This window comes from Vulpes vulpes, chromosome 2, assembly GCF_048418805.1.
Source record: "Vulpes vulpes isolate BD-2025 chromosome 2, VulVul3, whole genome shotgun sequence".
Taxonomy (NCBI): Eukaryota; Metazoa; Chordata; class Mammalia; order Carnivora; family Canidae; genus Vulpes; species Vulpes vulpes.
This window is the reverse complement of record NC_132781.1, coordinates 101701130-101723088: the sequence shown is the minus strand read 5'-3', so window position 1 is coordinate 101723088 and position 21959 is coordinate 101701130. Positions and strand designations below refer to the sequence as shown.

At 41.7% G+C, this 21959-nt stretch overlaps 1 protein-coding gene across 1 annotated transcript in view; it reads right to left on the bottom strand.

Moving 5' to 3' along the window:
* Window positions 1-21959, bottom strand: part of GAD2 (glutamate decarboxylase 2) — a 90594-nt gene that overhangs the window by 25680 nt on the left and 42955 nt on the right. The window contains exons 9-11 of the mRNA XM_072742090.1: window positions 7825-7879; window positions 5878-5994; window positions 3319-3383 (exon numbers count right to left, since the gene is read on the bottom strand). Of these exons, the coding sequence (XP_072598191.1) occupies window positions 3319-3383; window positions 5878-5994; window positions 7825-7879 (237 nt within the window). The remainder of the gene's footprint in view (window positions 1-3318; window positions 3384-5877; window positions 5995-7824; window positions 7880-21959) is intronic.

Here is a 21959-nt window from a genome sequence, read left to right as displayed (position 1 = left end):
CAGCAGTGTGGCTTACATGGAACAGGACAAACATCACAAAGATCTGCTCATCTATGGGACCAAGTATAATTTTTTAAAAGATTTTATTGATTTATTCGTGAAACACACACGCCCACAGAGAGAGAGAGAGAGAGAGAGATTGAGAGAGAGAGAAAGAGACATAGGCAGAGGGAGAAGCAGGCTCCATGCCGGGAGCCTGATGCAGGACTTGATCCCAGGATCACACCCTGAGCCAAAGGCAGATGCTCAACCACTGGCCACCCAGGCGTTCCTAAACTTCCTAGTCACGGCTGTGAATCCCTCTCAGTCTCCAGCCAAACACCTGAACTTCCTCTATGGATCCCTTCAAACCTCCATGACCTTGCTCTTCACCTTGAACATCTACCTTCCAGTTCCACCTGATAAAACACCTATGCCCACCCTGGCACAAAGGCTTCCTTGAATAACCCTGTTTAGCAGAGATTATTCCTTTCTTTGTGCTTACCAATCAGCTCCCTGGTCTGTCTCTTGAGCCTTTACTTCCTTTGCCTTGAATTTCGATCCATCACTAACTGTCACTCTTCCCTACTAGATTCTAAGCCCTTTGAGAATAGGCTTCACACCATATTCGTCTTCATGAACTCACTGGGCCTAGTGCAGCGCCTTGCCCATAGTAGAGGATCGGCAACTACTGAACTGAATTTCTAAACCCCTGGCTCACAGGGCAGTAGTGAGGGCAATAATTGGTAAGATGGCAGCAGTTGTGCCAGGACCTTAAGCTGGGCTGGCAAGCCTTGAGAGGGGACCACCACAAAGGGCAATTGCAGGCAAGCAGCAGCCTGCTGTAGGGAGGGATTAAAGGAGACAGTTTCCAAGGCACGGAAGCATACCTGGGAGTGTTAAGGCTCTTGGCACACCCTCTCAGCTACACTGTCTCTAGAAAATTTGAGAGCCTGAACAAGGAAGAAAGATGCTTTCTGAGAATTTGGTAGGTCCTCAGAGAGAGTGCCAGGCAGGCTATGGTCACTTGCAGCATTTTGTTATGAGGATGGTACTCTGGGGACCCTGTGACCATTGGAGAACCTCTTAATCTGGGGACGATAATTGACCATGGTTTCTTCCATTTTAGAGTGAATCCTGGGGAAAATGTATACTTCCAAGTGAGGCAAATTTTTCCCCCTCAACTTATACCCATGCCCATGAGGCCCAGGGTTTCCACTGACCCTACAACCTTATTCACCACAGACAGTGTGCCTTTCGCTAATAAGTCAGCAAGATGGATACTCTTGGATAAGTAGGTGGCAGTCCCTCATTTTTGGGACTTCATATTTGGCTATTCCACTTAGTGGATTTAGTTATAATACAGTTTCAGAATTGTGGCAATTGGAACAGACTCTGTTCCATGGTAAATGTTCTAAGCTTTGCTCTGAAATAATAGTCTTTAGTGCAAAAGTGTGTGGGTGTTTATTTTTCCAAGGCTCAGGGTAGGTAATTTAGTGAGCTTTTAAGTCATCATCGGTGGAGGACGCCCCATGGCTTTCAGCACTTGGAGTTCCAGGTGGCATTAAAAGTACAATAATAGATGCTTACTTTTTGAACCAGTCAGAAAGGAACTCATAGAAGAGAGAGTACTGTGTGCAGGCCACCTCTCTTTTGAAAGCATGAGAATTAGTTCTCATTCTGGTCATCTGAGCAGGTACCTTCTCTTTTTTTCATTATCTCTCTCTGTTTTGTGCATTCCCTTCTCCTTAGGTGTCTGGTTTCATAGAGATCTTCATGGCAAAAAGGAATTTGGCGTGGGAGAAGACCCAGAGGATCAGAGGGAGAGGCAGACTGGCCTTCACTGGCAGGGGGCTATGTGTGCCTTCGGCCTCCCATTGCTAACAGGGCACCTGCCATCAGAGCACTGGCAGCTCTGCTTGCCAGTCACTGACTCCTGTCAGCAGACTTGGGGACTGCTACCCTGCTGACTTAGGCCGTAGCTGGACTCTAAAGTCTTCCACAAATGAGGCAGTGTGCCCCTGACTCTGCCTCGGTGACCCCTGCCCCCTATTTCTACTCACGGGTTCTCTGCATGTGAGTGGGCCTGGGCATCGCAGAGCACACCGTGTGCATTCACTCTGGCTTGGCCTGGCTGGCCGCATGACCAGTGCTGACAGGTGCTCCATGCTCCATTGGCCTCTCTCCTCATCCCAGAATGGAAATGGAGCCAGGATGTCTAGAAGCAGAGCCAGTGGGCAACTCTTCCTGGGCAGCATCTGGCTACTTGGCAGGGCATGGTGGGCACTTGGCAGCCTCTGACAAACTCAGGCTTTCTCAGTTGCCTGGAGTGTCAGAGCTCACCTCTGCTGTTGACCTGCCATGGTGTAATGGGAGAACTGGGGACATTGTGCTCCCTTTGCGCATGGTCAGCAAAGCCTGAGGCTGATTTTGCATTCTATAAATTTTTTCCCTTTTCTCTTCAGACCTGAATATGTCTTATGCCAATCAGATATCACCTCCTTTAGGTTTAGCAGCTTTTCTCAATCATCTACTGCTTAATCTCTGAAAAAACAAAAAAGGTGCTTTGTAACCTTTTTTTTATATAAATTTTTTTTGTAAAAAAAAAAATTATCGTGAGAATGGAAACCATGAGACAATGTTCTCACAAATATGTCTTGCTCTAAACTGGCTGTATTAAGCCCCAAGCCCCTGCTTTCAACACTGATAAAATATAAAGTGCACAGTTACTTATTGGTTTGCTTAAAGCAATGGATATTGTCCTTTTCTGGAACATAAAAGCTACAGATCTTCTCCCTAGAAAACTATGACCTGCCAACAGGTTTTTAAGTAACTTTGGTAGTTGGTTCAGAGATTGTAAGAAGGCCATTCCTAGGAGATTCCTGGGTGGCGCAGCTGTTTGGCGCCTGCCTTTGGCCCAGGGCGTGATCCTGGAGACCCGGGATCGAATCCCACATCGGGCTCCCAGTGCATGGAGCCTGCTTCTCCCTCTGCCTATGTCTCTGCCTCTCACTCTCTCTCTCTCTATTATAAATAAATAAATTAATTAATTAATTTAAAAAAAAAAAGAAGGCCATTCCTGAGTCCTCTGGCCAACCACAGACTCCAGTTACGGTTCTGTATTTGAGAAACATTCCACCTGGGCTCCTTGACAGGGGATTTGATGTCTTTTTGTTGTTTACACATAACATTCATGTGTCCATGACCACACAGTCAAGGCATACAAACATTGTGAGAATGGGCTCACCTGTGCTCTGAGAGTGCTTGGAAATTGTATGTAACTTGCTTTTCACATTTAGCTTTCACGCTTTACATTGTTAACAAGAAAAGTGGGTATACCTCTCCACGCCGCTCAGCTTCCATTTGTGCTTCCGGGACATCAGTAATCCCCCACCCCAAGCGGCCTGCAAAAAGGAAGATCATATAAGTAACAGGGTAGCAGGTCTTTCATTGCCTAGATTTCTAAAGTTTGGTGTCCTCAAGAACAGTGAGTCTCATGGGGTGAAAGTCATCTCCTCAAGCTCAGGCAACTCAGATGCCTGGCCACCTTCTGGCACTAGACTTTCAAAGTTTAAATTGGATGCTATTCTAAAGTTTCAGGTTCCATTTCATATTTAGACAAGTGAAAGGAGCCAAACTGGGGGCATATGTCTTGTGTCCACCCAAGAAGGGGAAGATCCTTTCCCCAATACATCACTACCACTCACGATCCTAGTGCAGCTTGTGACGTCAGAACAAGAAAGCCTATTGTGTCCTCTGCTGAGAGTACAGAGGATGGGGTGGAGGACCCATTAAGCAGCTTCTGAGTTATAAGGAAAACTCCTTTTTTTAAAATAATAAATTTATTTTTTATTGATGTTCAATTTGCCAACATACAGAATAACACCCAGTGCTCATCCTGTCAAGTGCCCACCTCAGTGCCCGCCACCCAGTCACCCCCACCCCCGCCCACCTCTCCTTCCACCACCCCTAGTTCGTTTCCCAGAGTTAGGAGTCTTCCATGTTGTGTCTCCCTTTCTGGTATTTCCCACTTATTATAAGGAAAACTCCTTTGGCAAGTCTGGATGATTCCAGAAGGAGGAAGCAGCTTCATAATCCTACTTCAAGGGCACCGGGTGGTTCACTCGGTTAAGTGTCTGCTTTCGGCTTGGGTCATGGGATTGAGCCCCATGTCAGGCTCCCTGCTTCTCCCTCTCCCTACCAATCCCCCTGCTTATGCTCTCTTTCTCTGTGTCAAATAAATAAATAAAATCTTTTTTAAAAATCCTATTTCACTAATATGTATTTTAGGATAAGATAATTTCTAAGAAAGAAAGAAAGAAAGAAAGAAAGAAAGAAAGAAAGAAAGAGAAAGAAAGAAAGAAAGAAAGAAAGAAAGAAAGAAAGAAAGAAAGAAGAAAGAAAGAGAATTTGTTGAGTGGCTAGAACATGTCTCTTAAAAATCTTTACTCAAGTTTGAAGATTTAAATTAGTATAGTGATATAGTGATTCTGAGAGTGCTAATAGTATGATGTTAAGATGGAGATTCATTGGAAAATGTTGGCATTATTTGTGGGTGAAAATAATCCAAGGATAATTTCTAAAGAAAAAGAAAAACACGTGTTAGGGTATAATTGCCTTTTTTTAAAGTTTGTTGTAACTTCAGTCCTTTTACACTTTGAAAAATTACCCAATTTTCCAAATGTGTAATATTTTAAGATTTTCTTTACTTTAATTACACAGAGTATAAACATTTAAGATAATAAGTGATAAACTTGGTAGGTTCCAAAGAAAGCACATATAATTGGTCAAAAGATCTAGCTCTATGTTAAGTAGAAATCCTAGAGGAGAGACCACAGTACCTGCTGGTTCAGGACACACAGACATTGTTATTTTTAAAGTTGTCAGGATAATTCTCTTCCTGAATCAGCTAACAAGGTTTAATAGGCTTTCCAGTTCCAAGACCTGAGTCACGATGGTACTTGGATTGTTCAACTTAGTGTCTTCATTTGTAAAACCAATGGAATGTCTGGTAGCCTAATGAACAACTCATATTGTGAATCATGGAAGGAAAAGAAAACTGGTAACCACTCTACAGGATGACATTGGGATAATGGAAATCTACCCGGTTCAGCCTTAGGTAGTAATAGTGGATTAGTAAGAAACAGTTTGCAGATAACAGCTGATCCTTGAACCACACTTGGGGTGATTCTGGTTTAAGTTTAAGTTTCTTCAATTTGTCCTTCTAAATCTGGACATTTTTTCATTTGAAGATGTTTTGATGGGCACATCTTCATTTAATGTGACTAGGCCTGGAGTAACATTTCAAATATAATTTATCTTTTCAGCTGGCCCAGCTAAGAAATTGGCAATTTGGTGACCCATACTTCTAGCAAGCCGTCAAGTCTTCTTTCTTCTTCAAATATACAAATACCCGACTTGAGTTTAAGTTTTTTATCCTCTGAGTTTCCTATGCAAATGTAACTCTTTTTGCCTTTTCGATCATCCTTAAAGGGAAACACAATCTACATGTGTGTGGCTGTGTATGTGTGTGTGTAGGTTACATTCCTCCAAGGATGTTATGGGGTGATGATGATTTAAGAACTAAGTACTCAGCTTGGATGCTGGTCATAGAAATAATAATATTATCATGTTGGGAACATTAAGGCAAATCAGCCTCTGACTTCCTCCAGTCAATGTTGTATACTGTGTGGATTGTGTGCCACTTTGTCTCTGCACTCTTCAAAAGCTTAAATATCCCCATTCTGAAAATAGGCTCCCAAGGGAAAGAGAGACAGAGAGAAAGAGAGAGAGAGAGAGAGAGAGAGAGAGAGAGAGAAAACGGGTTTCATTCCATGAGCCCTGAATGAATAAGTAAGTGCAAGGACACTTTGGTGGCAGTCCCTATGGGATACTCACATCCACATGCATCCAGATCTTGTACTTTTTACAAATGTCAGCAACTGCTAAGAGGGGGTCGAATGCTCCATACACGGTGGTCCCAGCTGTGGCGCTCACAAGGAAAGGAACAAATCCCTGGACAAATGAGAAAGCCCCAAATAACGTCAAATAGGGCATCAGTATTTTTTTAAGCTAATAAAAACAGTGGATATTCTCCCTCTGTCACACAATTCTCCAGTTTTGGAAACATCACAAGGATTGTTGGCCCCTTGGAACCTGGGAGGATATTCACTCTCCAAGATCTGGGTTCTCCAGGCCATTCTTGGACCTGCCAGTTGCCTTATAGAAACAGACACTTTGGTTCTGGTGACACTGGACCCAGAAGGGAAGAAGCTGACACTGGACCCAGAAGGGAAGAAGCTTTATGGTGCCCCCAAGCCATTTATATATTCCAGATGGATATGCTCCCCACTTTGTTCACTTTCTAGTCTTCCTTTTGCAAATCAGTCTCCTAGTGTGAGCAGACAAAAGAACAAAGAGAAGGAAATCCGATGGGCTCATTATTCCTATTTGGAAAATCCTCAGATAATCTATTTGTTATCTTAGAGGGAAGAGTTCATGTGGGACTAGACAATAAGCCATTACTTTTATCCATCTAAGTAGTCCTTGGTCTGTCTGGCCCTGGCTAAATGGAAATTGCTAGAAGGTAGAAGAATGCCTCAAACAGAATGAATAGAGCCATGATGTGACAGGATGTTACAGAGTCAGGCTTTAGGTGGCAGCAAAGGTTTAATCTTGTGGTGTATGCTACTAGACGTGTCCTACAGGAACAAGGGGACTCCTGCTGCCACTTTGTAGGGAAAAAAAAAAAGGCATATTAAAAGAAATAATTATTCCTAAACTGATATTAATAAAATGCACATGTAAATAAAAGTTACACTAAGGGAGTTCTACAAGCAAGCTCTCTGGTTTGCAAACCATCCAGGGAAATAAATTACTTTCTAGAGCTTTGTGGGAATCTTTCACAGGTCTCCAGAACTTGCTGCTTCTCAGACTTCTAAATTGCTTGCCACAGAAGAAGATTCTTGGAGAGCCAATCATAACCATATTCCTAGGCAGGAAAAATTGGCTCCTTTTAAACAACCACACCACACGGAAACTTGTGCTGCATTAGCAGTGTGATATTTTCCACCCGTGAAAATGATCTTTCAAATGTATGTCTGTTTAATGCCAATGCTCAGCACACAGAGGACAAATGCTGTAGAAAGTCCTATAGCATCACTGTGTATATTATCACAGTGTACATTATTTAATCAGCAACTTAGATCTTTCTGGAGCAGAGCCTAGAACTCAGAGAAATAAATGACTCGATGCAAAAATTCTATACTCTCAGGAAAGCTGGGAGGTTGAGAATTAGGTCTTCTTCTTTTTTTTTTTAAAGATTTATTTATTTATTTATGATAGACATAGAGAGAGAGAGGCAGAGACACAGGAGGAGGGAGAAGCAGGCTCCATGGTGGGAGCCCGACGCGGGACTCGATTCCAGGACTCCAGGATCATGCCCTGGGCCAAAGGCAGGCGCTAAACCACTGAGCCACCCAGGGATCCCCTAGGTCTTCTTTTTAAAGCAAAACCAAAGTGGGGGCACCTGGTTGGCTCAGTCAGTAAAGCATCTGACTCTTGATTTTGGCTCAGGTCATGATCTCAGGGTTGTGAGATCGAGCCCTGGGTTGAGTTCTACACTGCTTGGGTGTAGAGCCTGCTTGGGCGTCTCTCTCTCCTCTTCCTCTGCCCCCCAGTACAACACCCCCCCCCCAAAACAAACAAAACAAAACAAAACAAAACCCTCCAAAACCCCAAAAACAAATCAAAAAAGCAATACCAAAGTATGTTCTCCACTGGATGGAAACAGAAATAATGTGCTTTTAGCCTGTAATAGGCTAGATTAACTCCCTACAAACTTACTTTTTGTTTGGCTTCAAGGATTCTTCTTTCAAGATCAGATGGGACCATTTTCCCCCTGGAAGGAAAAATAAATACATTATAGGTTTGCTTCAAATACTTTGTTGTCTTTACAAGCAGCCACATCAGGGTCAAATTTCAACCCTAAACTGTTGCTAACAATGATTCATCATAACAACTCCTTGGCTGTTTCCAGGAAGAAACGCAGTTCCTCCCTGAATGATGCATGTTGTAATTTCTGACACATTTAGGAGACTCCTGACTACACTGTGCTGTTAGAACAGCCACATATCCCACCATGGTGCACAGAACCTGCTTCTTGGGTCATCCTCTAAACTCGCTTAAAACAAGCCTGTTTTGGCACAAGCCACTTGGCAATGAAAGGAAAGAGCAGGAAAAAGATTTGTGTTCCTAATCTCCAAATGAATGGCGCTGCAATTTCACATACAGATGACGTGCCAAGAAGAGAAATCCATTCTGAAATGAATGAAAATATTAAGTAAAAAAAGCTACCTAATCACATTCTAAGTGCTAAAAGCATAAAGCCAGCCAAGAAAACATGGGCTCAAATTTCAAACATTTAGATGCATGGGCTTTGGAAAAAGAAACATCCTTTTATCCCTGAAATGTTTCTTTCCTAAAATAAAAACACAGATAGTGCTTTGCTCATTATAAAAGCCCATTATTATAATAATCAAAGGAGTTGGTTTCTACAAGAAGCTAAATGTAACTAGATGCTTAATCTTAGTCAAGTTACTTGATTTTTCTGTGCCTATTATTACTGTCCCTGGAACATAGTAATAATAAAATTACTTATGGAGTTATGAGGTTTGAAAGAGTTAATACATGCAAAATTATTTTAAAAGCACTTGGCATGTGGGAAGCATTCCATAAATGTTAACTTTCGTTGTTGAGACTGTTATGTATTATGACATTCATCTTCCAAGACATTGGAGGAAAAATGGGGAAAGGACAAAGTAGCTGCATGCTGCCAGAGGCAGTAAAATATTCTTCACACCAAAATAGCTCTCTCGAGGTTGCAAAACTGACTTAACTTTTCACATCAGGGTCATCGATCTAGGTTTTTAAAGGGCAATTTTGAAAAATAAATTATGGGTAGGAGGTTGTCACAATAAATGGCTGGGAGACACTACTGGCATTTAGGGAGCAGTGGGGGGGGCTTGGAGGAGGGGGTTTAGTGTGTGTTGCTAATTCAATAATCCATTCCTGGCTGTCCCTGTGATTTTAGGCATAGAGGGAGCATTGGGCTACTTCAGTACATCTTCTAAGCTTTGCATACTGAAATATGTTATTTTATTAGAAGTTACTTTCCTAGCACTCACTTTATAAAAATAATTTGGGCATTATATAATAAGTAGTAAGTTATATTTTCTGTGATTTTCATTTCAGGCTCATAGAGGAGGCACTGCAAAATATAAAGTAGACATTAGGCCCCAAAGCCTTTAAGAACCACTAATTTATGTGAAGCTGTTTTCTAAAGGAAGGCAGTTAAAATGCAATTATCTGGCAACAGTAATGGACAAGTTACCAGTGATTAGTCAGGCTGGATTGGAACAAAGGACAGTGAACATACATTTGGTGCTTAGGGTGTGATTCCAGTTCAGAGCAACCCACCTCTGGGGAACATCTGTGGGATGGGGCTTCTGAAGGAGGGACAGAGGGAACGGAAAGGCAAAGTGATGGGGTCAGGGAAAGGAGCTCACTCCCTATATCTCTCCCCCTACTTCACAGCTTGGCTTGAGGGCATCCCACAAAGCAGTGATCTTTCCGTCTCTCTAGATCAAGCTATGCTTCAGCGTTGCTGCAGCGCTGATATAAACAAAATGTACAGCTTTCAGAAGAAATTTGGGTATTGCACTAATCTCTTACATAAAGTTTTCAGCACATTAAAGTTGCCATTTATTTTTCTAGGTAAACATGGAAACTGAGAGGTAATTCTCAGAAATGGTTTGCAAATCCCAAATTTTACCTACTCTTCCATGTGCCAACCACCTCTCCATTGGAGAGTTTTGGGTGTCCTAGTTTGACAGCTGCAATTGGATCATCTAATCACACCTGGATGTTTTGTTAACCAGGAGCAGTAGGTGTCACCAAGAAGTCACAGATTAGGGTACATTATAATTGGAAGGTGCTGAAGACCTGTTTCTGGTCTAATTGTCTCATTTTTCAAATGAGGAAGCAGGCCAAGAGAAGTGAAGTGACAGTCCAAGATCAAATGTTGGTAAAAGGTTGATTGTAACTAGAAGTAAAACACCAAGCTTCCTAGAAGGGCCAAACAGATAGGAAACCTATTTAGAAAGATTGGAGACTTTCAAGATAAGATAAATCCTTGCAGATAATATCTGACTTTCCTGAATCAGAGGTGCCATTCAAGCATGCCAGGGAACCAGTAATGAACAGTCTGTTCCATTTCTCTATCAGAGTTTTGGGGCATGTTCATCAAATAATCAAGTTCAGGCGGAAAGCGATGGTGTGGTTCTTCACGGGGCAGGTTCCAGCCTTTCCTAGGCACTCTGCCTGCGTATCTGTTTTTATCCACTTAGGAACCCAGAATCTGGTGTGCTGAAGGTGGCAGATCAACATTTGTTGGAGATAATGTGACCTGAAGGCAGAAGTTCAACTCATGGGTGATATTAATATGGTTATTTTACCTTAATGACTGGCCAGATGGCTAATATGCTGCCTCTGGAGACAAAACTTTTCATCTTTCTGTCTATCTTAGAATTAGCTTGAATTACTTTAGAACAACGGTTCTAAAAATTTTGTGTGCAAAAAAAATCACTTGTGTGCCTTTAAAAAGCAGATTCCTTGGTCCTGCTCTTAGAGATTTTGATTGAGGAGGTCGATTAATGGGGCCCGGAAATTAATTCCTTCCACAAATATGTATTGAGTGCTTACTGTGTGCCACACACTGTTGGGGGTACTGGGGTACCAGAGTAAACAGACCAGCTTCTATTATTCAGGACTTACATACTAACAGTAACATAGTAAAATAGGCATGCATAGGAGTCTGGATTTCTAATAAGCACCCTGGATCATTCTGACCTAGATCCACATGTTGAGAAATATTGCTTTAGAAATGGAAGTTTAGGGCGGCCCCAGTGGCTCAGCAGTTTAGCGGTTTAGCGCTGCCTTCAGGCTGTGGTGTGATCCTGGAGACCCAGGATCGAGTCCCACATCAGGCTTCCTACATGAAGCCTGCTTCTCCCTCTGCCTGTGTCTCTGCCTCTCTCTCTCTCTCTCTCTCTGTGTCTGTCATGAATAAATAAATAAAATCTTAAAAAAAAAAAAAAAAGAAATGGGAAGTTTAGCCTGGTAGTATTTAAATAATTGTGTGACATACTAGCCAAGTACCATTCATATGACTTATGGTTTTGAGCCATCCTGGCTGTGGGGCAAGAGCAAAAGGAGCCCCAAATATGGACTGTGCATCCTCTGACTCCCCATGTGTTGTGGGGTGAGAAAACATTTGGGTGGCAATCAGCATGGTCCTCTAGGACTAGAAGCTGTCAGGCCAGGCCTAGATTTTCCAGACAAATATCTCTTGGTGCAGGGAGGCTTTGGATAGCAGCTGTTGCATTCTGTGTGTCTGGCCTCAAAGTATCTCCATAGCAAAAAGGTGTATCTTTAAAGTTCACATGTCCCAGCCTTTACTCACACAATTAAGTAGTGACTGATCTTTTTTGTAATGCTGTTCTCTGGTAGTTGTCAGTGTTTACAGGAGAGCCATTAAAGTGGGGACTGTTGAACAGATTTTTGCTTTGGATGTGGCTGCCTTGCACTGAAATTCCTGATTTTACAAGTCTTAAAAATGTATATAATGCTATTGGGTCAGATAACTTCACAAAATCTCCTGGGAAAATCCCACAATAGCAGCTATTGCTGCTAGCAGGAAAATCTCCTCTTTGTGGGAAGAAGCTAAAGACACAGTGGATTTTTGGCCCAGATTCATGAAGGAGAAAGCTAGCTTACCAAAAGGAGAATGTTACTAGAGAGTTTATACCTCTAGGCAGGCATCCAAATGGTCACAAATCAGGTGCTTGACTCCTTGGTGACCCTGTTCATTGGCTCTGATGAAACTGTAGTAATTCTACAAGCTTTTTCTAAGTGAGTAGAGCTTTTCTCTGCTCATTTAGACAGAAATGTGTGCAAAGAAGAGTGGATGTGTGAATCCTTCCTGTTAGAAATTGATACTACAATCCTTGCTAACAGCAACAATACTGGCAGTGATAATGAAGTGCCAGCTTCAGAAGCAGTCACCACCCTGTGCCTTATTCCATGATCTCGGAGCCTCCTGCCAACACTATAGGAGTTATTATTGTTCTGATCTTACAGACAGGGAAACTGAGGCTTGGGGAGGCAGGTGAATGTGGCTAAACCTTGGAATGTGGAGACAGAATAACCAGGTTCTTGCCCCAGGTCCTGTGCTAACTGTGTGTACTTGAAGAATTACGTTCTTCCTTTTACTCATTCATAAAATAATGATGATATTACCTCCCCTCACAAGGTTTACATGAGGATCCAATGAGATAATAAATATAAGATACTATACAGGGACGCCTGGGTGGCTCAGTGGTTAAGTGTCTGCCTTTGTCTCAGGTCGTGATTCTGTGGTTCTGGGATCAAGGTCCACATTGGACTCCCTGTGAGGAGTCTGCTTCTCCCTCTGCCTATGTCTCTGCCTCTGTGTGTTTCTCATGAATAAATAAATAAAATCTTAAAACAAAAAGACACTATAAAGCACTGAGTATAAAACTCTGCCTACATATAGTAACCACTCAGTACACATGAGATAGTCACATTGTTGTCATTACTACCACTGGTCCTAGTGGTGTGTGACTTGCAGGATGTCACATGCCTAGTAGGTGGCAGACTGCAAACCTAGAGCTGTCTGATATCAGAATGTAGGTTCTTAGCACTGTACAATAGATGTCTTCAAAGCATTAGTGGGGTTCAAACAAAATACCTACCTGTCTGAAAGGTTGAGTTCTAGAACAATAATGATATATGTAATATTAACATGTATGACTATATAATGATATTATGTAATATTAACACTAGGGTTTTTTGGAAGCCCTTTGAAGCGAATAGTTCCTTGATCCCAATTGTGTTTGCTATTTGCACAGTTCAGCAAAATAAAAACTTATCACCTCCTACTAAAATACATTACTCTAATATCCCTTGATGATACTGTTCTTTGTAGCATAGCATCTAAATGCTAGAGGACTAACCAAAATTGCTGGGTTTTTTGTTTTGTTTAGTTTTTTTAACTAGTCAATGGTATGCAAAAACTATTTCTTTAACATAGATTTTGATATAGGGATGATAAAGGCAGCTCATGGACACAAGCCAATTTTCTAATTGCCAGACTGTGTGATGACTAGCAAACAAAAGTACTTGTATTATGAAACCAAACCCTCTGCCAAAAATATTTTACCATAATTACAAATAGTGAGCTTCCTTGGTCCCTTTAATATATAGTTTGATTTGGAAAAAGAGTTTTAACTTTAACAGATAACCATATTTTTCTCTTTTAATGTTTGTTTTCCAATATGCACAATGGGATCACTTAGTATCATGGCCAGGATATAGGAGCAGGATATTTTTGGTGATTTTTCTATCTAACTCTAGTAATTTGTATCTAATTCTAATTCTAGAGTTTTATCTAATTCTATTAAAAAAAACTTTTTAAAATTACCATCTCCAAAAGCATTTTCTTCACATACACACATACACACACTCTCACTCACTATACAACAATCCAAGTGATGTGCAACCTAGGATGCCATGATATGGTTAGGAACTACCTTTGTTTTCATTCAAAACCTCTGGGGCAGGGGTGGGGGTGGGGAATCCCTGGGTGGTGCAGCGGTTTAGCACCTGCCTTTGGCCCAGGGCATGATCCTGGAGACCCGGGATTGAATCCCACGTCGGGCTCCCGGTGCATGGAGCCTGCTTCTCCCTCTGCCTGTGTCTCTGCCTCTCTCTCTCTCTCTGTGTGTGTGACTATCATAAATAAAAATTAAAACAAAACAAAACAAAAAAGCAAACAAAACCTCTGGGGGGGAGGGGCAAGATGGCGGAAGAGTAGGGTCCCCAAGTCACCTGTCCCCACCAAATTACCTAGATAACCTTAAAATCATCCTGAAAATCTACGAATTCGGCCTGAGATTTAAAGAGAGACCAGCTGGAATGCTACCGCGCTTCTATCAAGGTAGGAGACGGGGAAAAAAGAAATAAAGACACAAAAGGCCTCCAAGGGGGAGGGGCCCCGCGAGGAGCCGGGCTGAGGCCGGGGCGAGTGTCCCCAGGACAGGAGAGCCCCGTCCCGGAGAAGCAGGAGCTGCACCAACCTTCCCCGCGGAAAGGGGCCCGCAGGGAGGTGGAGCAGGACCCAGGAGGGCGGGGATGCCCTCGGGCTCCCGGGGACACTAACAGGCACCTGCGCCCCGGGAGATGCGCCGAGCTCCCTAAGGGCTGCAGCGCGCACGGCAGGACCCGGAGCAGCTCGGAGGGGCTCGGGGGCGGCTCCGCGGAGGGGGCTGCGGGGCGGGAGCGCGAATCCAACAGCGCAGGCTCCGGAGCACTGGGCACCGGGGACACAGCCCAGGATCCGGCCTCCCCCAGGACAGGCAGAGGCCGGGAGGGCCCAGGACAGCAAGGACGCTCCTGCCTGGAACTGAGCAGATCAGCGGCCCCGCCCCGGAGCCTCCAGGCCCCTGCAGACCCAGAGCTCTGGAGTTACTGTGGGAGCTGACTCCAGGGCTCCAGAGCTGGCCGCCGCCACAGGGGTTGTTCCTCCTGGGGCCTCACGGGGTAAACAACCCCCACTGAGCCTCACAGTGGCCTCACCGGATAAGTAGCTTAAACATCACTCACTGAGCCCTGCACCAGGCAGGGGGCTGAGCAGCACCCCCAAGTGCTAACACCTGAAAATCAGCACAACAGACCCTCCCCCAGAAGACCAGCTAAACGGACAGGGGAAAAACAAATTATTGACCAAGCAGCACTGGAAAGTTCCAGGGGGAAGTCGAGGGACTTACTGTATACAGAATCAGAGGATACTCCCCCTTGTTTTTTTTTTTTTTATTTGTTTCCTTCCCCCCCATTTTTTCTTTTTCTTTTTTTCTTTTTCTTCTCTCTTTTTTCTCTTTTTTTCTTTTTCTTTCCTTCTTTCTCTTCTCTCTTTTTCTTTTCCCAATACAACTTGTTTTTGGCCACTCTGCTCTGAGCAAAATGACTAGAAGGAAAACCTCACCTAAAAAGAAAGAATCAGAAACATCCTCTCTCCCACAGAGTTATAAAATTTGGATTACAATTCAATGTCAGAAAGCCAGTTCAGAAGCACTATTATAAAGCTACTGGTGGCTCTAGAAAAAAGCATAAAGGACACAAGAGACTTCATGACTGCAGAATTTAGATCTAATGAGGCGAAATTAAAATTCAATTGAATGAGATGCAATCCAAACTAGAAGTACTAACGATGAGGGTTAACAAGGTGGAAGAATGAGTGAGTGACATAGAAGACAAGTTGATGGCAAAGAAGGAAACTGAGGAAAAAAGAGACAAACAATTAAAAGATCATGAGGATAGATTAAGGGAAATAAGTGACAGCCTGAGGAAGAAAAACCTATTTTTTTTTTTGTTAACATTTATTTACTTATTCATGATAGACAGAGAGAGAGAGAGAGAGAGGCAGGGACACAGGAGAGGAGAGGACAGGGAGAAGCAGGCTCCATGCCGGGAGCCTGACATGGGACTCGATCCCGAGACTCCAGGATTGTGCCCTGGGCCAAAAGCAGGTGCCAAACCACTGAGCCACCCAGGGATCCCCAGAAAAACCTACGTTTAATTGGGGTTCCTAAGGGCACCAAAAGGGACAGAGGTCCAGAATATGTATTTGAACAAATCATAGCTGAAAACTTTCCTAATCTGGGAATGGAAACAGGCATTCAGATCCAGAAAATAGAGATATCTCCCCCCTAAAATCAATAAAAACCATTCAACACCTCGACATTTAATAGTTAAGCTTGCAAAATCCAAAGATAAAGAGAAGATCCTAAAAGCAGCAAGAGACAAGAGATCCCTTACTTTTATGGGGAGGAGTATTAGGGTAACAGCAGACCTCTCCACAGAGACCTGGCAGGCCAAAGAGGGCTGGCAGGATATATTCAGGGTCCTAAATGAGAAAAACATGGAACCAAGAATACTTAATCCAGCAAGGCTCTCATTCAGAATGGAAGGAGAGATAAAGAGCTTCCAAGACAGGCAGGAACTGAAAGAATATGTGAACTCCAAACCAGCTCTGCAAGAAATTTTAAGGGAGACTCTTAAAATCCCTCCCCTTTAAGAAGAAGTCCAGTGGAACAATCCACAAAAACAGGGACTGAATAGATATCATGATGACACTAAACTCATATCTTTCCATAGTAACTCTGGATGTGAACAGGCTTAATGACCCCATCAAAAGGTGCAGGTGTCAGACTGGATAAAAAAGCAGGACCCATCTATTTGCTGTCAACAAGAGGCTCATTTTAGACATAAGGACACCTACAGCCTGAAAACAAAAGGTTGGAGAACCATTTACCATTCAAATGGTCCTCCAAAGAAAGCAGGGGTAGCCATCCTTATATCAGATAAACTAAAATTTACCCCGAATACTGTAGTGAGAGATGAAAAGGGACACTATATCATACTTAAAGGATCTATCCAACAAGAGGACTTAACAATCCTCAATATATATGCCCCGAATGTGGGAGCTGCCAAATATATCAATCAATTAATAACCAAAATTAAGACATACTTAGATAATAATACACTTATACTTGTTGACTTTAATCTAGCGCTTTCTACACTCGATAGGTCTTCTAAGCACAACATCTCCAAAGAAACGAGAGCTTTAAATGATACACTGGACTAGATGGATTTCACAGATATCTACAGAACTTTACATCCAAACTCAACTGAATACACATTCTTCTCAAGTGCACATGGAACTTTCTCCAGAATAGACCACATACTGGGTCACAAATCAGGTCTTAACCGATACCAAAAGATTGGGATCATCCCCTGCATATCCTCAGACCATAATGCCTTGAAATTAGAACTAAATCACAACAAGAAGTTTGGGAGGACTTCAAACACGTGGAGGTTAAGGACCATCCTGCTAAAAGATGAAAGGGTCAACCAGGAAAAAAAGGAAGAATTAAAAAGATTCATGGAAACTAATGAGAATGAAGATACAACCATTCAAAACCTTTGGGATACGGGAACAGCAGTCCTGAGGGGGAAATACATCGCAATAGAAGCGTCCATCCAAAAAGTGGAAAGAACTCAAATACAAAAGCTAACCTTACACCTAAAGGAGCTAGAGAAAAAACAGCAAATAGATCCTACACCCAGCAGAAGAAGAGAGTTAATAAAGATTCGAGAAGAACTCAACAAAATCGAGACCAGAAGAACTGTGGAACAGATCAACAAAACCAGGAGTTGGTTCTTTGAAAGAATTAATAAGACAGATAAACCATTTGCCAGCCTTATTCAAAAGGCTAAGTCTTGAGTCTTCTCCCTCTTGAGAAGACTCAAATTAATAAAATCATGAATGAGAAAGGAGAGATCACTACCAACACCCAGGAAATGCAAACGATTTTATAAACATATTATGAACAGCTATATGCCAATAAATTAGGCAATCTAGAAGAAATGGATGCTTTTCTGGAAAGCCACAAACTACCAAAACTGGAGCAGGAAGAAATAGAAAACCTGAACAGGCCAATAACCAGGGAGGAAATTGAAGCAGTCATCAAAAACCTCCCAAGACACAAAAGTCCAGGGCCAGATGGCTTCCCTGGGGAATTCTATCAAACGTTTAAAGAAGAAACCATACCTATTCTACTAAAGCTGTTTGGAAAAATAGAAAGAAATGGAGTACTTCCAAATTCGTTCTATGAGGCCAGCATCACCTTAATTCCAAAACCAGACAAAGACCCCACCAAAAAAGAATTATAGACCAATATCCCTGATGAACGTGGATGCAAAAATTCTCAACAAGATACTAGCCAAGAGGATCCAACGGTACATTAAGAAAATTATTCACCATGACCAAGTAGGATTTATTCCCGGGACACAAGGCTGGTTCAACACTCATAAAACAATCAATGTGATTCATCATATCAGCAAGAGAAAAACCAAGAACCATATGATCCTCTCAATAGATGCAGAGAAAGCATTTGACAAAATACAGCATCCATTCCTGATCAAAACCCTTCAGAGTGTTGGGATAGAGGGAACTTTCCTCGACATCTTAAAAGCCATCTACGAAAAGCCCACAGCAATTATCATTCTCAATGGGGAAGCACTGGGAGCCTTTCCCCTAAGATCAGGAACAAGGCAGGGATGTCCACTCTCACCACTGCTATTCAACATAGTACTAGAAGTCCTAGCCTCAGCAATCAGACAACAAAAAGACATTAAAGGCATTCAAATTGGCAAAGAAGAAGTCAAACTCTCCCTCTTCGCAGATGACATGATACTCTACATAGAAAACCCAAAAGCCTCCACCCCAAGATTGCTAGTACTCATACAGCAATTTGGCAGTGTTGCAGGATACAAAATCAATGCCCAGAAGTCAGTGACATTTGTATACACTAACAATGAGACTGAAGAAAGAGAAATTAAGGAGTCAATCCCATTTACAATTGCACCCAAAAGCATAAGATACCTAGGAATAAACCTAACCAAAGAGGTAAAGGATCTATACCCTAAAAACTATAGAACACTTCTGAAAGAAATTGAGGAAGACACAAAGAGATGGAAAAATATTCCATGCTCATGGATTGGCAGAAATAATATTGTGAAAATGTCGATGTTACCCAGGGCAATTTACACGTTTAATGCAATCCCTATCAAAATACCATGGACTTTCTTCAGAGAGTAAGAACTAATTATTTTAAGATTTGTGTGGAATCAGAAAAGACCCCGAATAGCCAGGGGAATTTTCAAAAAGAAAACCATAGCTGGGGGCATCACAATGCCAGATTTCAGGTTGTACTACAAAGCTGTGGTCATCAAGACAGTGTGGTACTGGCACAAAAACAGACACATAGATCAATGGAACAGAATAGAGAATCCAGAAGTGGACCCTCAACTTTATGGTCAACTAATATTCGACAAAGGAGGAAAGACTATCCACTGGAAGAAAGACAGTCTCTTCTATAAATGGTGCTGGGAAAATTGGACATCTACATGCAGAAGAATGAAACTGGACCACTCTCTTGCACCATACACAAAGATAAACTCAAAATGGTTGAAAGATCTAAATGTGAGACAAGATTCCATCAAAATCCTAGAGGAGAACACAGGCAACACCCTTTCTGAACTCGGCCACAGTAACTTCTTGCAAGATACATCCACGAAAGCAAAAGAAACAAAAGCAAAAATGAACTATTGGGATTTCATTAAGATAAGAAGCTTTTGCACAGCAAAGGATACAGTCAACAAAACTCAAAGACAACCTACAGAATGGGAGAAGATATTTGCAAATGACGTATCAGATAAAGGGCTAGTTTCCAAGATCTATAAAGAACTTATTAAAATCAGCACCAAAGAAACAAACAATCCAATCATGAAATGGGCAAAAGACATGAACAGAAATCTCACAGAGGAAGATATAGACATGGCCAACAAGCACATGAGAAAATGCTCTGCATCACTTGCCATCAGGGAAATACAAATCAAAACCACAATGAGATACCACCTCCCACCAGTGAGAATGGGGAAAATTAACAAGGCAGGAAACAACAAATGTTGGAGAGGATACGGAGAAAAGGGAACCTTCTTGCACTGTTGGTGGGAATGTGAACTGGTGCAGCCACTCTGGAAAACTGTGTGGAGGTTCCTCAAAGTTAAAAATAGACCTGCCCTACGACCCAGCAATGCAATTGCTGGGGATTTATCCCAAAGATACAGATGCAATGAAATGCCGGGACACCTGCACCCCGATGTTTCTAGCAGCAATGTCCACAATAGCCAAACTGTGGAAGGAGCCTCGGTGTCCATCGAAAGATGAATGGATAAGGAAGATGTGGTTTATGTATACAATGGAATATTCCTCAGCCATTAGAAATGATAAATACTCACCATTTGCTTCAACGTGGATGGAACTCCTCTAGGATTTATTATTTTTATTATGCTGAGTGAAATAAGTCATTCGGAGAAGGACAAACATTATATTGTCTCATTCATTTGGGGAATTAAATAATAGTGAAAGGGAATAGAGGGGAAGGGAGAAGAAATGGGTAAGAAATATCAGAAAGGGAGACAGAACATGGAAGATTTCTAACTCTGGGAAACGAACTAAGGGTGGTGGAAGGGGAGGAGGGCGGGGGGTGGGGGTGACTGGGTGGCAGGCATTGAGGTGGGCACTTGATGGGATGAGCACTGGGTGTTATTCTGTATGTTGGCAAATTGAACACCAATAAAAAATAAATTTATTATTAAAAAAACCCTGTGGATTGCTGCCATTGTGTGCCAGCATTAGAGCTCACAGGGAAGTATGTGGCAAGGGTAGTGTCTATGGGCAAGAGGGTGCATGCTGACCATCTCTCATCACTACCTCAAGTCCCCAAACTGCCACTCCTCTCTCCTAAACACACTGGTAGAGAAAATAAGGGATTGTGATAGGAAGTTCAATTCACCACGTAAAAAAAGTGTACTTAGCTCTTCTAAATAAACTCTGAGTCAGCGAAGATATCATACTGCAATTACAGATCATTAAACATTAATGACATGGAAATACTACATATAAAAATATGAGAAGCATCCTAAATCATTCTCAGAGGAAAATTAATAGTCTGACATGCTTTTGAAATTAAATAATAGAGAACATGGGTGCCTGGGTGCTTCAGTGGTTGAGCTTTTGGCTCAGGGCATGATCCCGGGGTCCTGGGATTGAGTCCCACAGTAGACTCCCTGTTTCTCCCTCTGCCTGTGTCTCTGTCTCTCTTTCTGTGTCTCTCATGAATGAATAAATAAAATCTTTTAAAAAAACCCAGTTGATAAGCATAACTAAACTAAATATTTAATCCAAGAAGCTAAAAAAATTGTAAACAAACAATGTAGGTAGAAAGAATGAATGAATTTTTCAATGAATTAGAAACTTTATAATGTAGACTGAATTAGTAAATTCAGAAGTTGGTGTATTGAAAAGATTAGTGAATATACAAATATCTGATTAGTTCAGTAACGGGAAAAGATGTAATATTTGAAATAAAAAAGAAGTTTTAGGAAAATATATTTTAGTATTGTAAGAAATTCTATATAGAGCTTTGTGCTAATCTTAAAATTTTTGAGGAAATAGATAATTTTGTCCTACTAAAATGTAAATTACAAGAAGTAATTGAAGAATATATAGGAAATTTGAAAAAAAAATAATCAAGAAGTAAGTAAGGGAAAAAGTTACCAAAAACTACCCTTAAAATGACAGGCCCAGATGTTTTAATAGTGAATTTTAACAAGTCTACTATGGGCAGATAATGACCTCTAAATTCTTACAGAAAAGACAACAGGAAGCTGCTGGATTTATTTCTAGAAACTAGTTAATTCTAAAAGGAAAATCTTTCAAAGTTGCCCAGAAACACTTCTCAGTATATCTTATAGATAGCCATAAAAATCCTGAATATGTTTGAAAATATAATAGAGATGGGGACCTGGGTGGCTCAGTGGTTGAGCATCTGCCTTTGGCTCAGGTCATGATCCCAGGGTCTTGGGGTCAAGTATCACATCAGGGTTCCTACAGGGACACTGCTTCTCTCTCTGCTTACGTCTCTGCCTCTCTTTTTGTGTTTCTCGTGAATAAACAAATAAAACCTTTAAAATATATATGTAATACAGAGGAAATTACAGATTAACATGGAACCAAGTACAAGTTGTTGCAAGAATACAAAGAATGGAAGGGAGGTAAAATAATAATTAGTATTTGAAACTGTAAATGAGTAAACTGAAATAGTATATAAGAAGAGAAACACAGATCTTTACCAAAGGATGCAAAAAGAGATTTGAATAAGTGGAGAGATACATGTTCTTTGATGAGAAAACTCAACATTGCAAATATATAAATT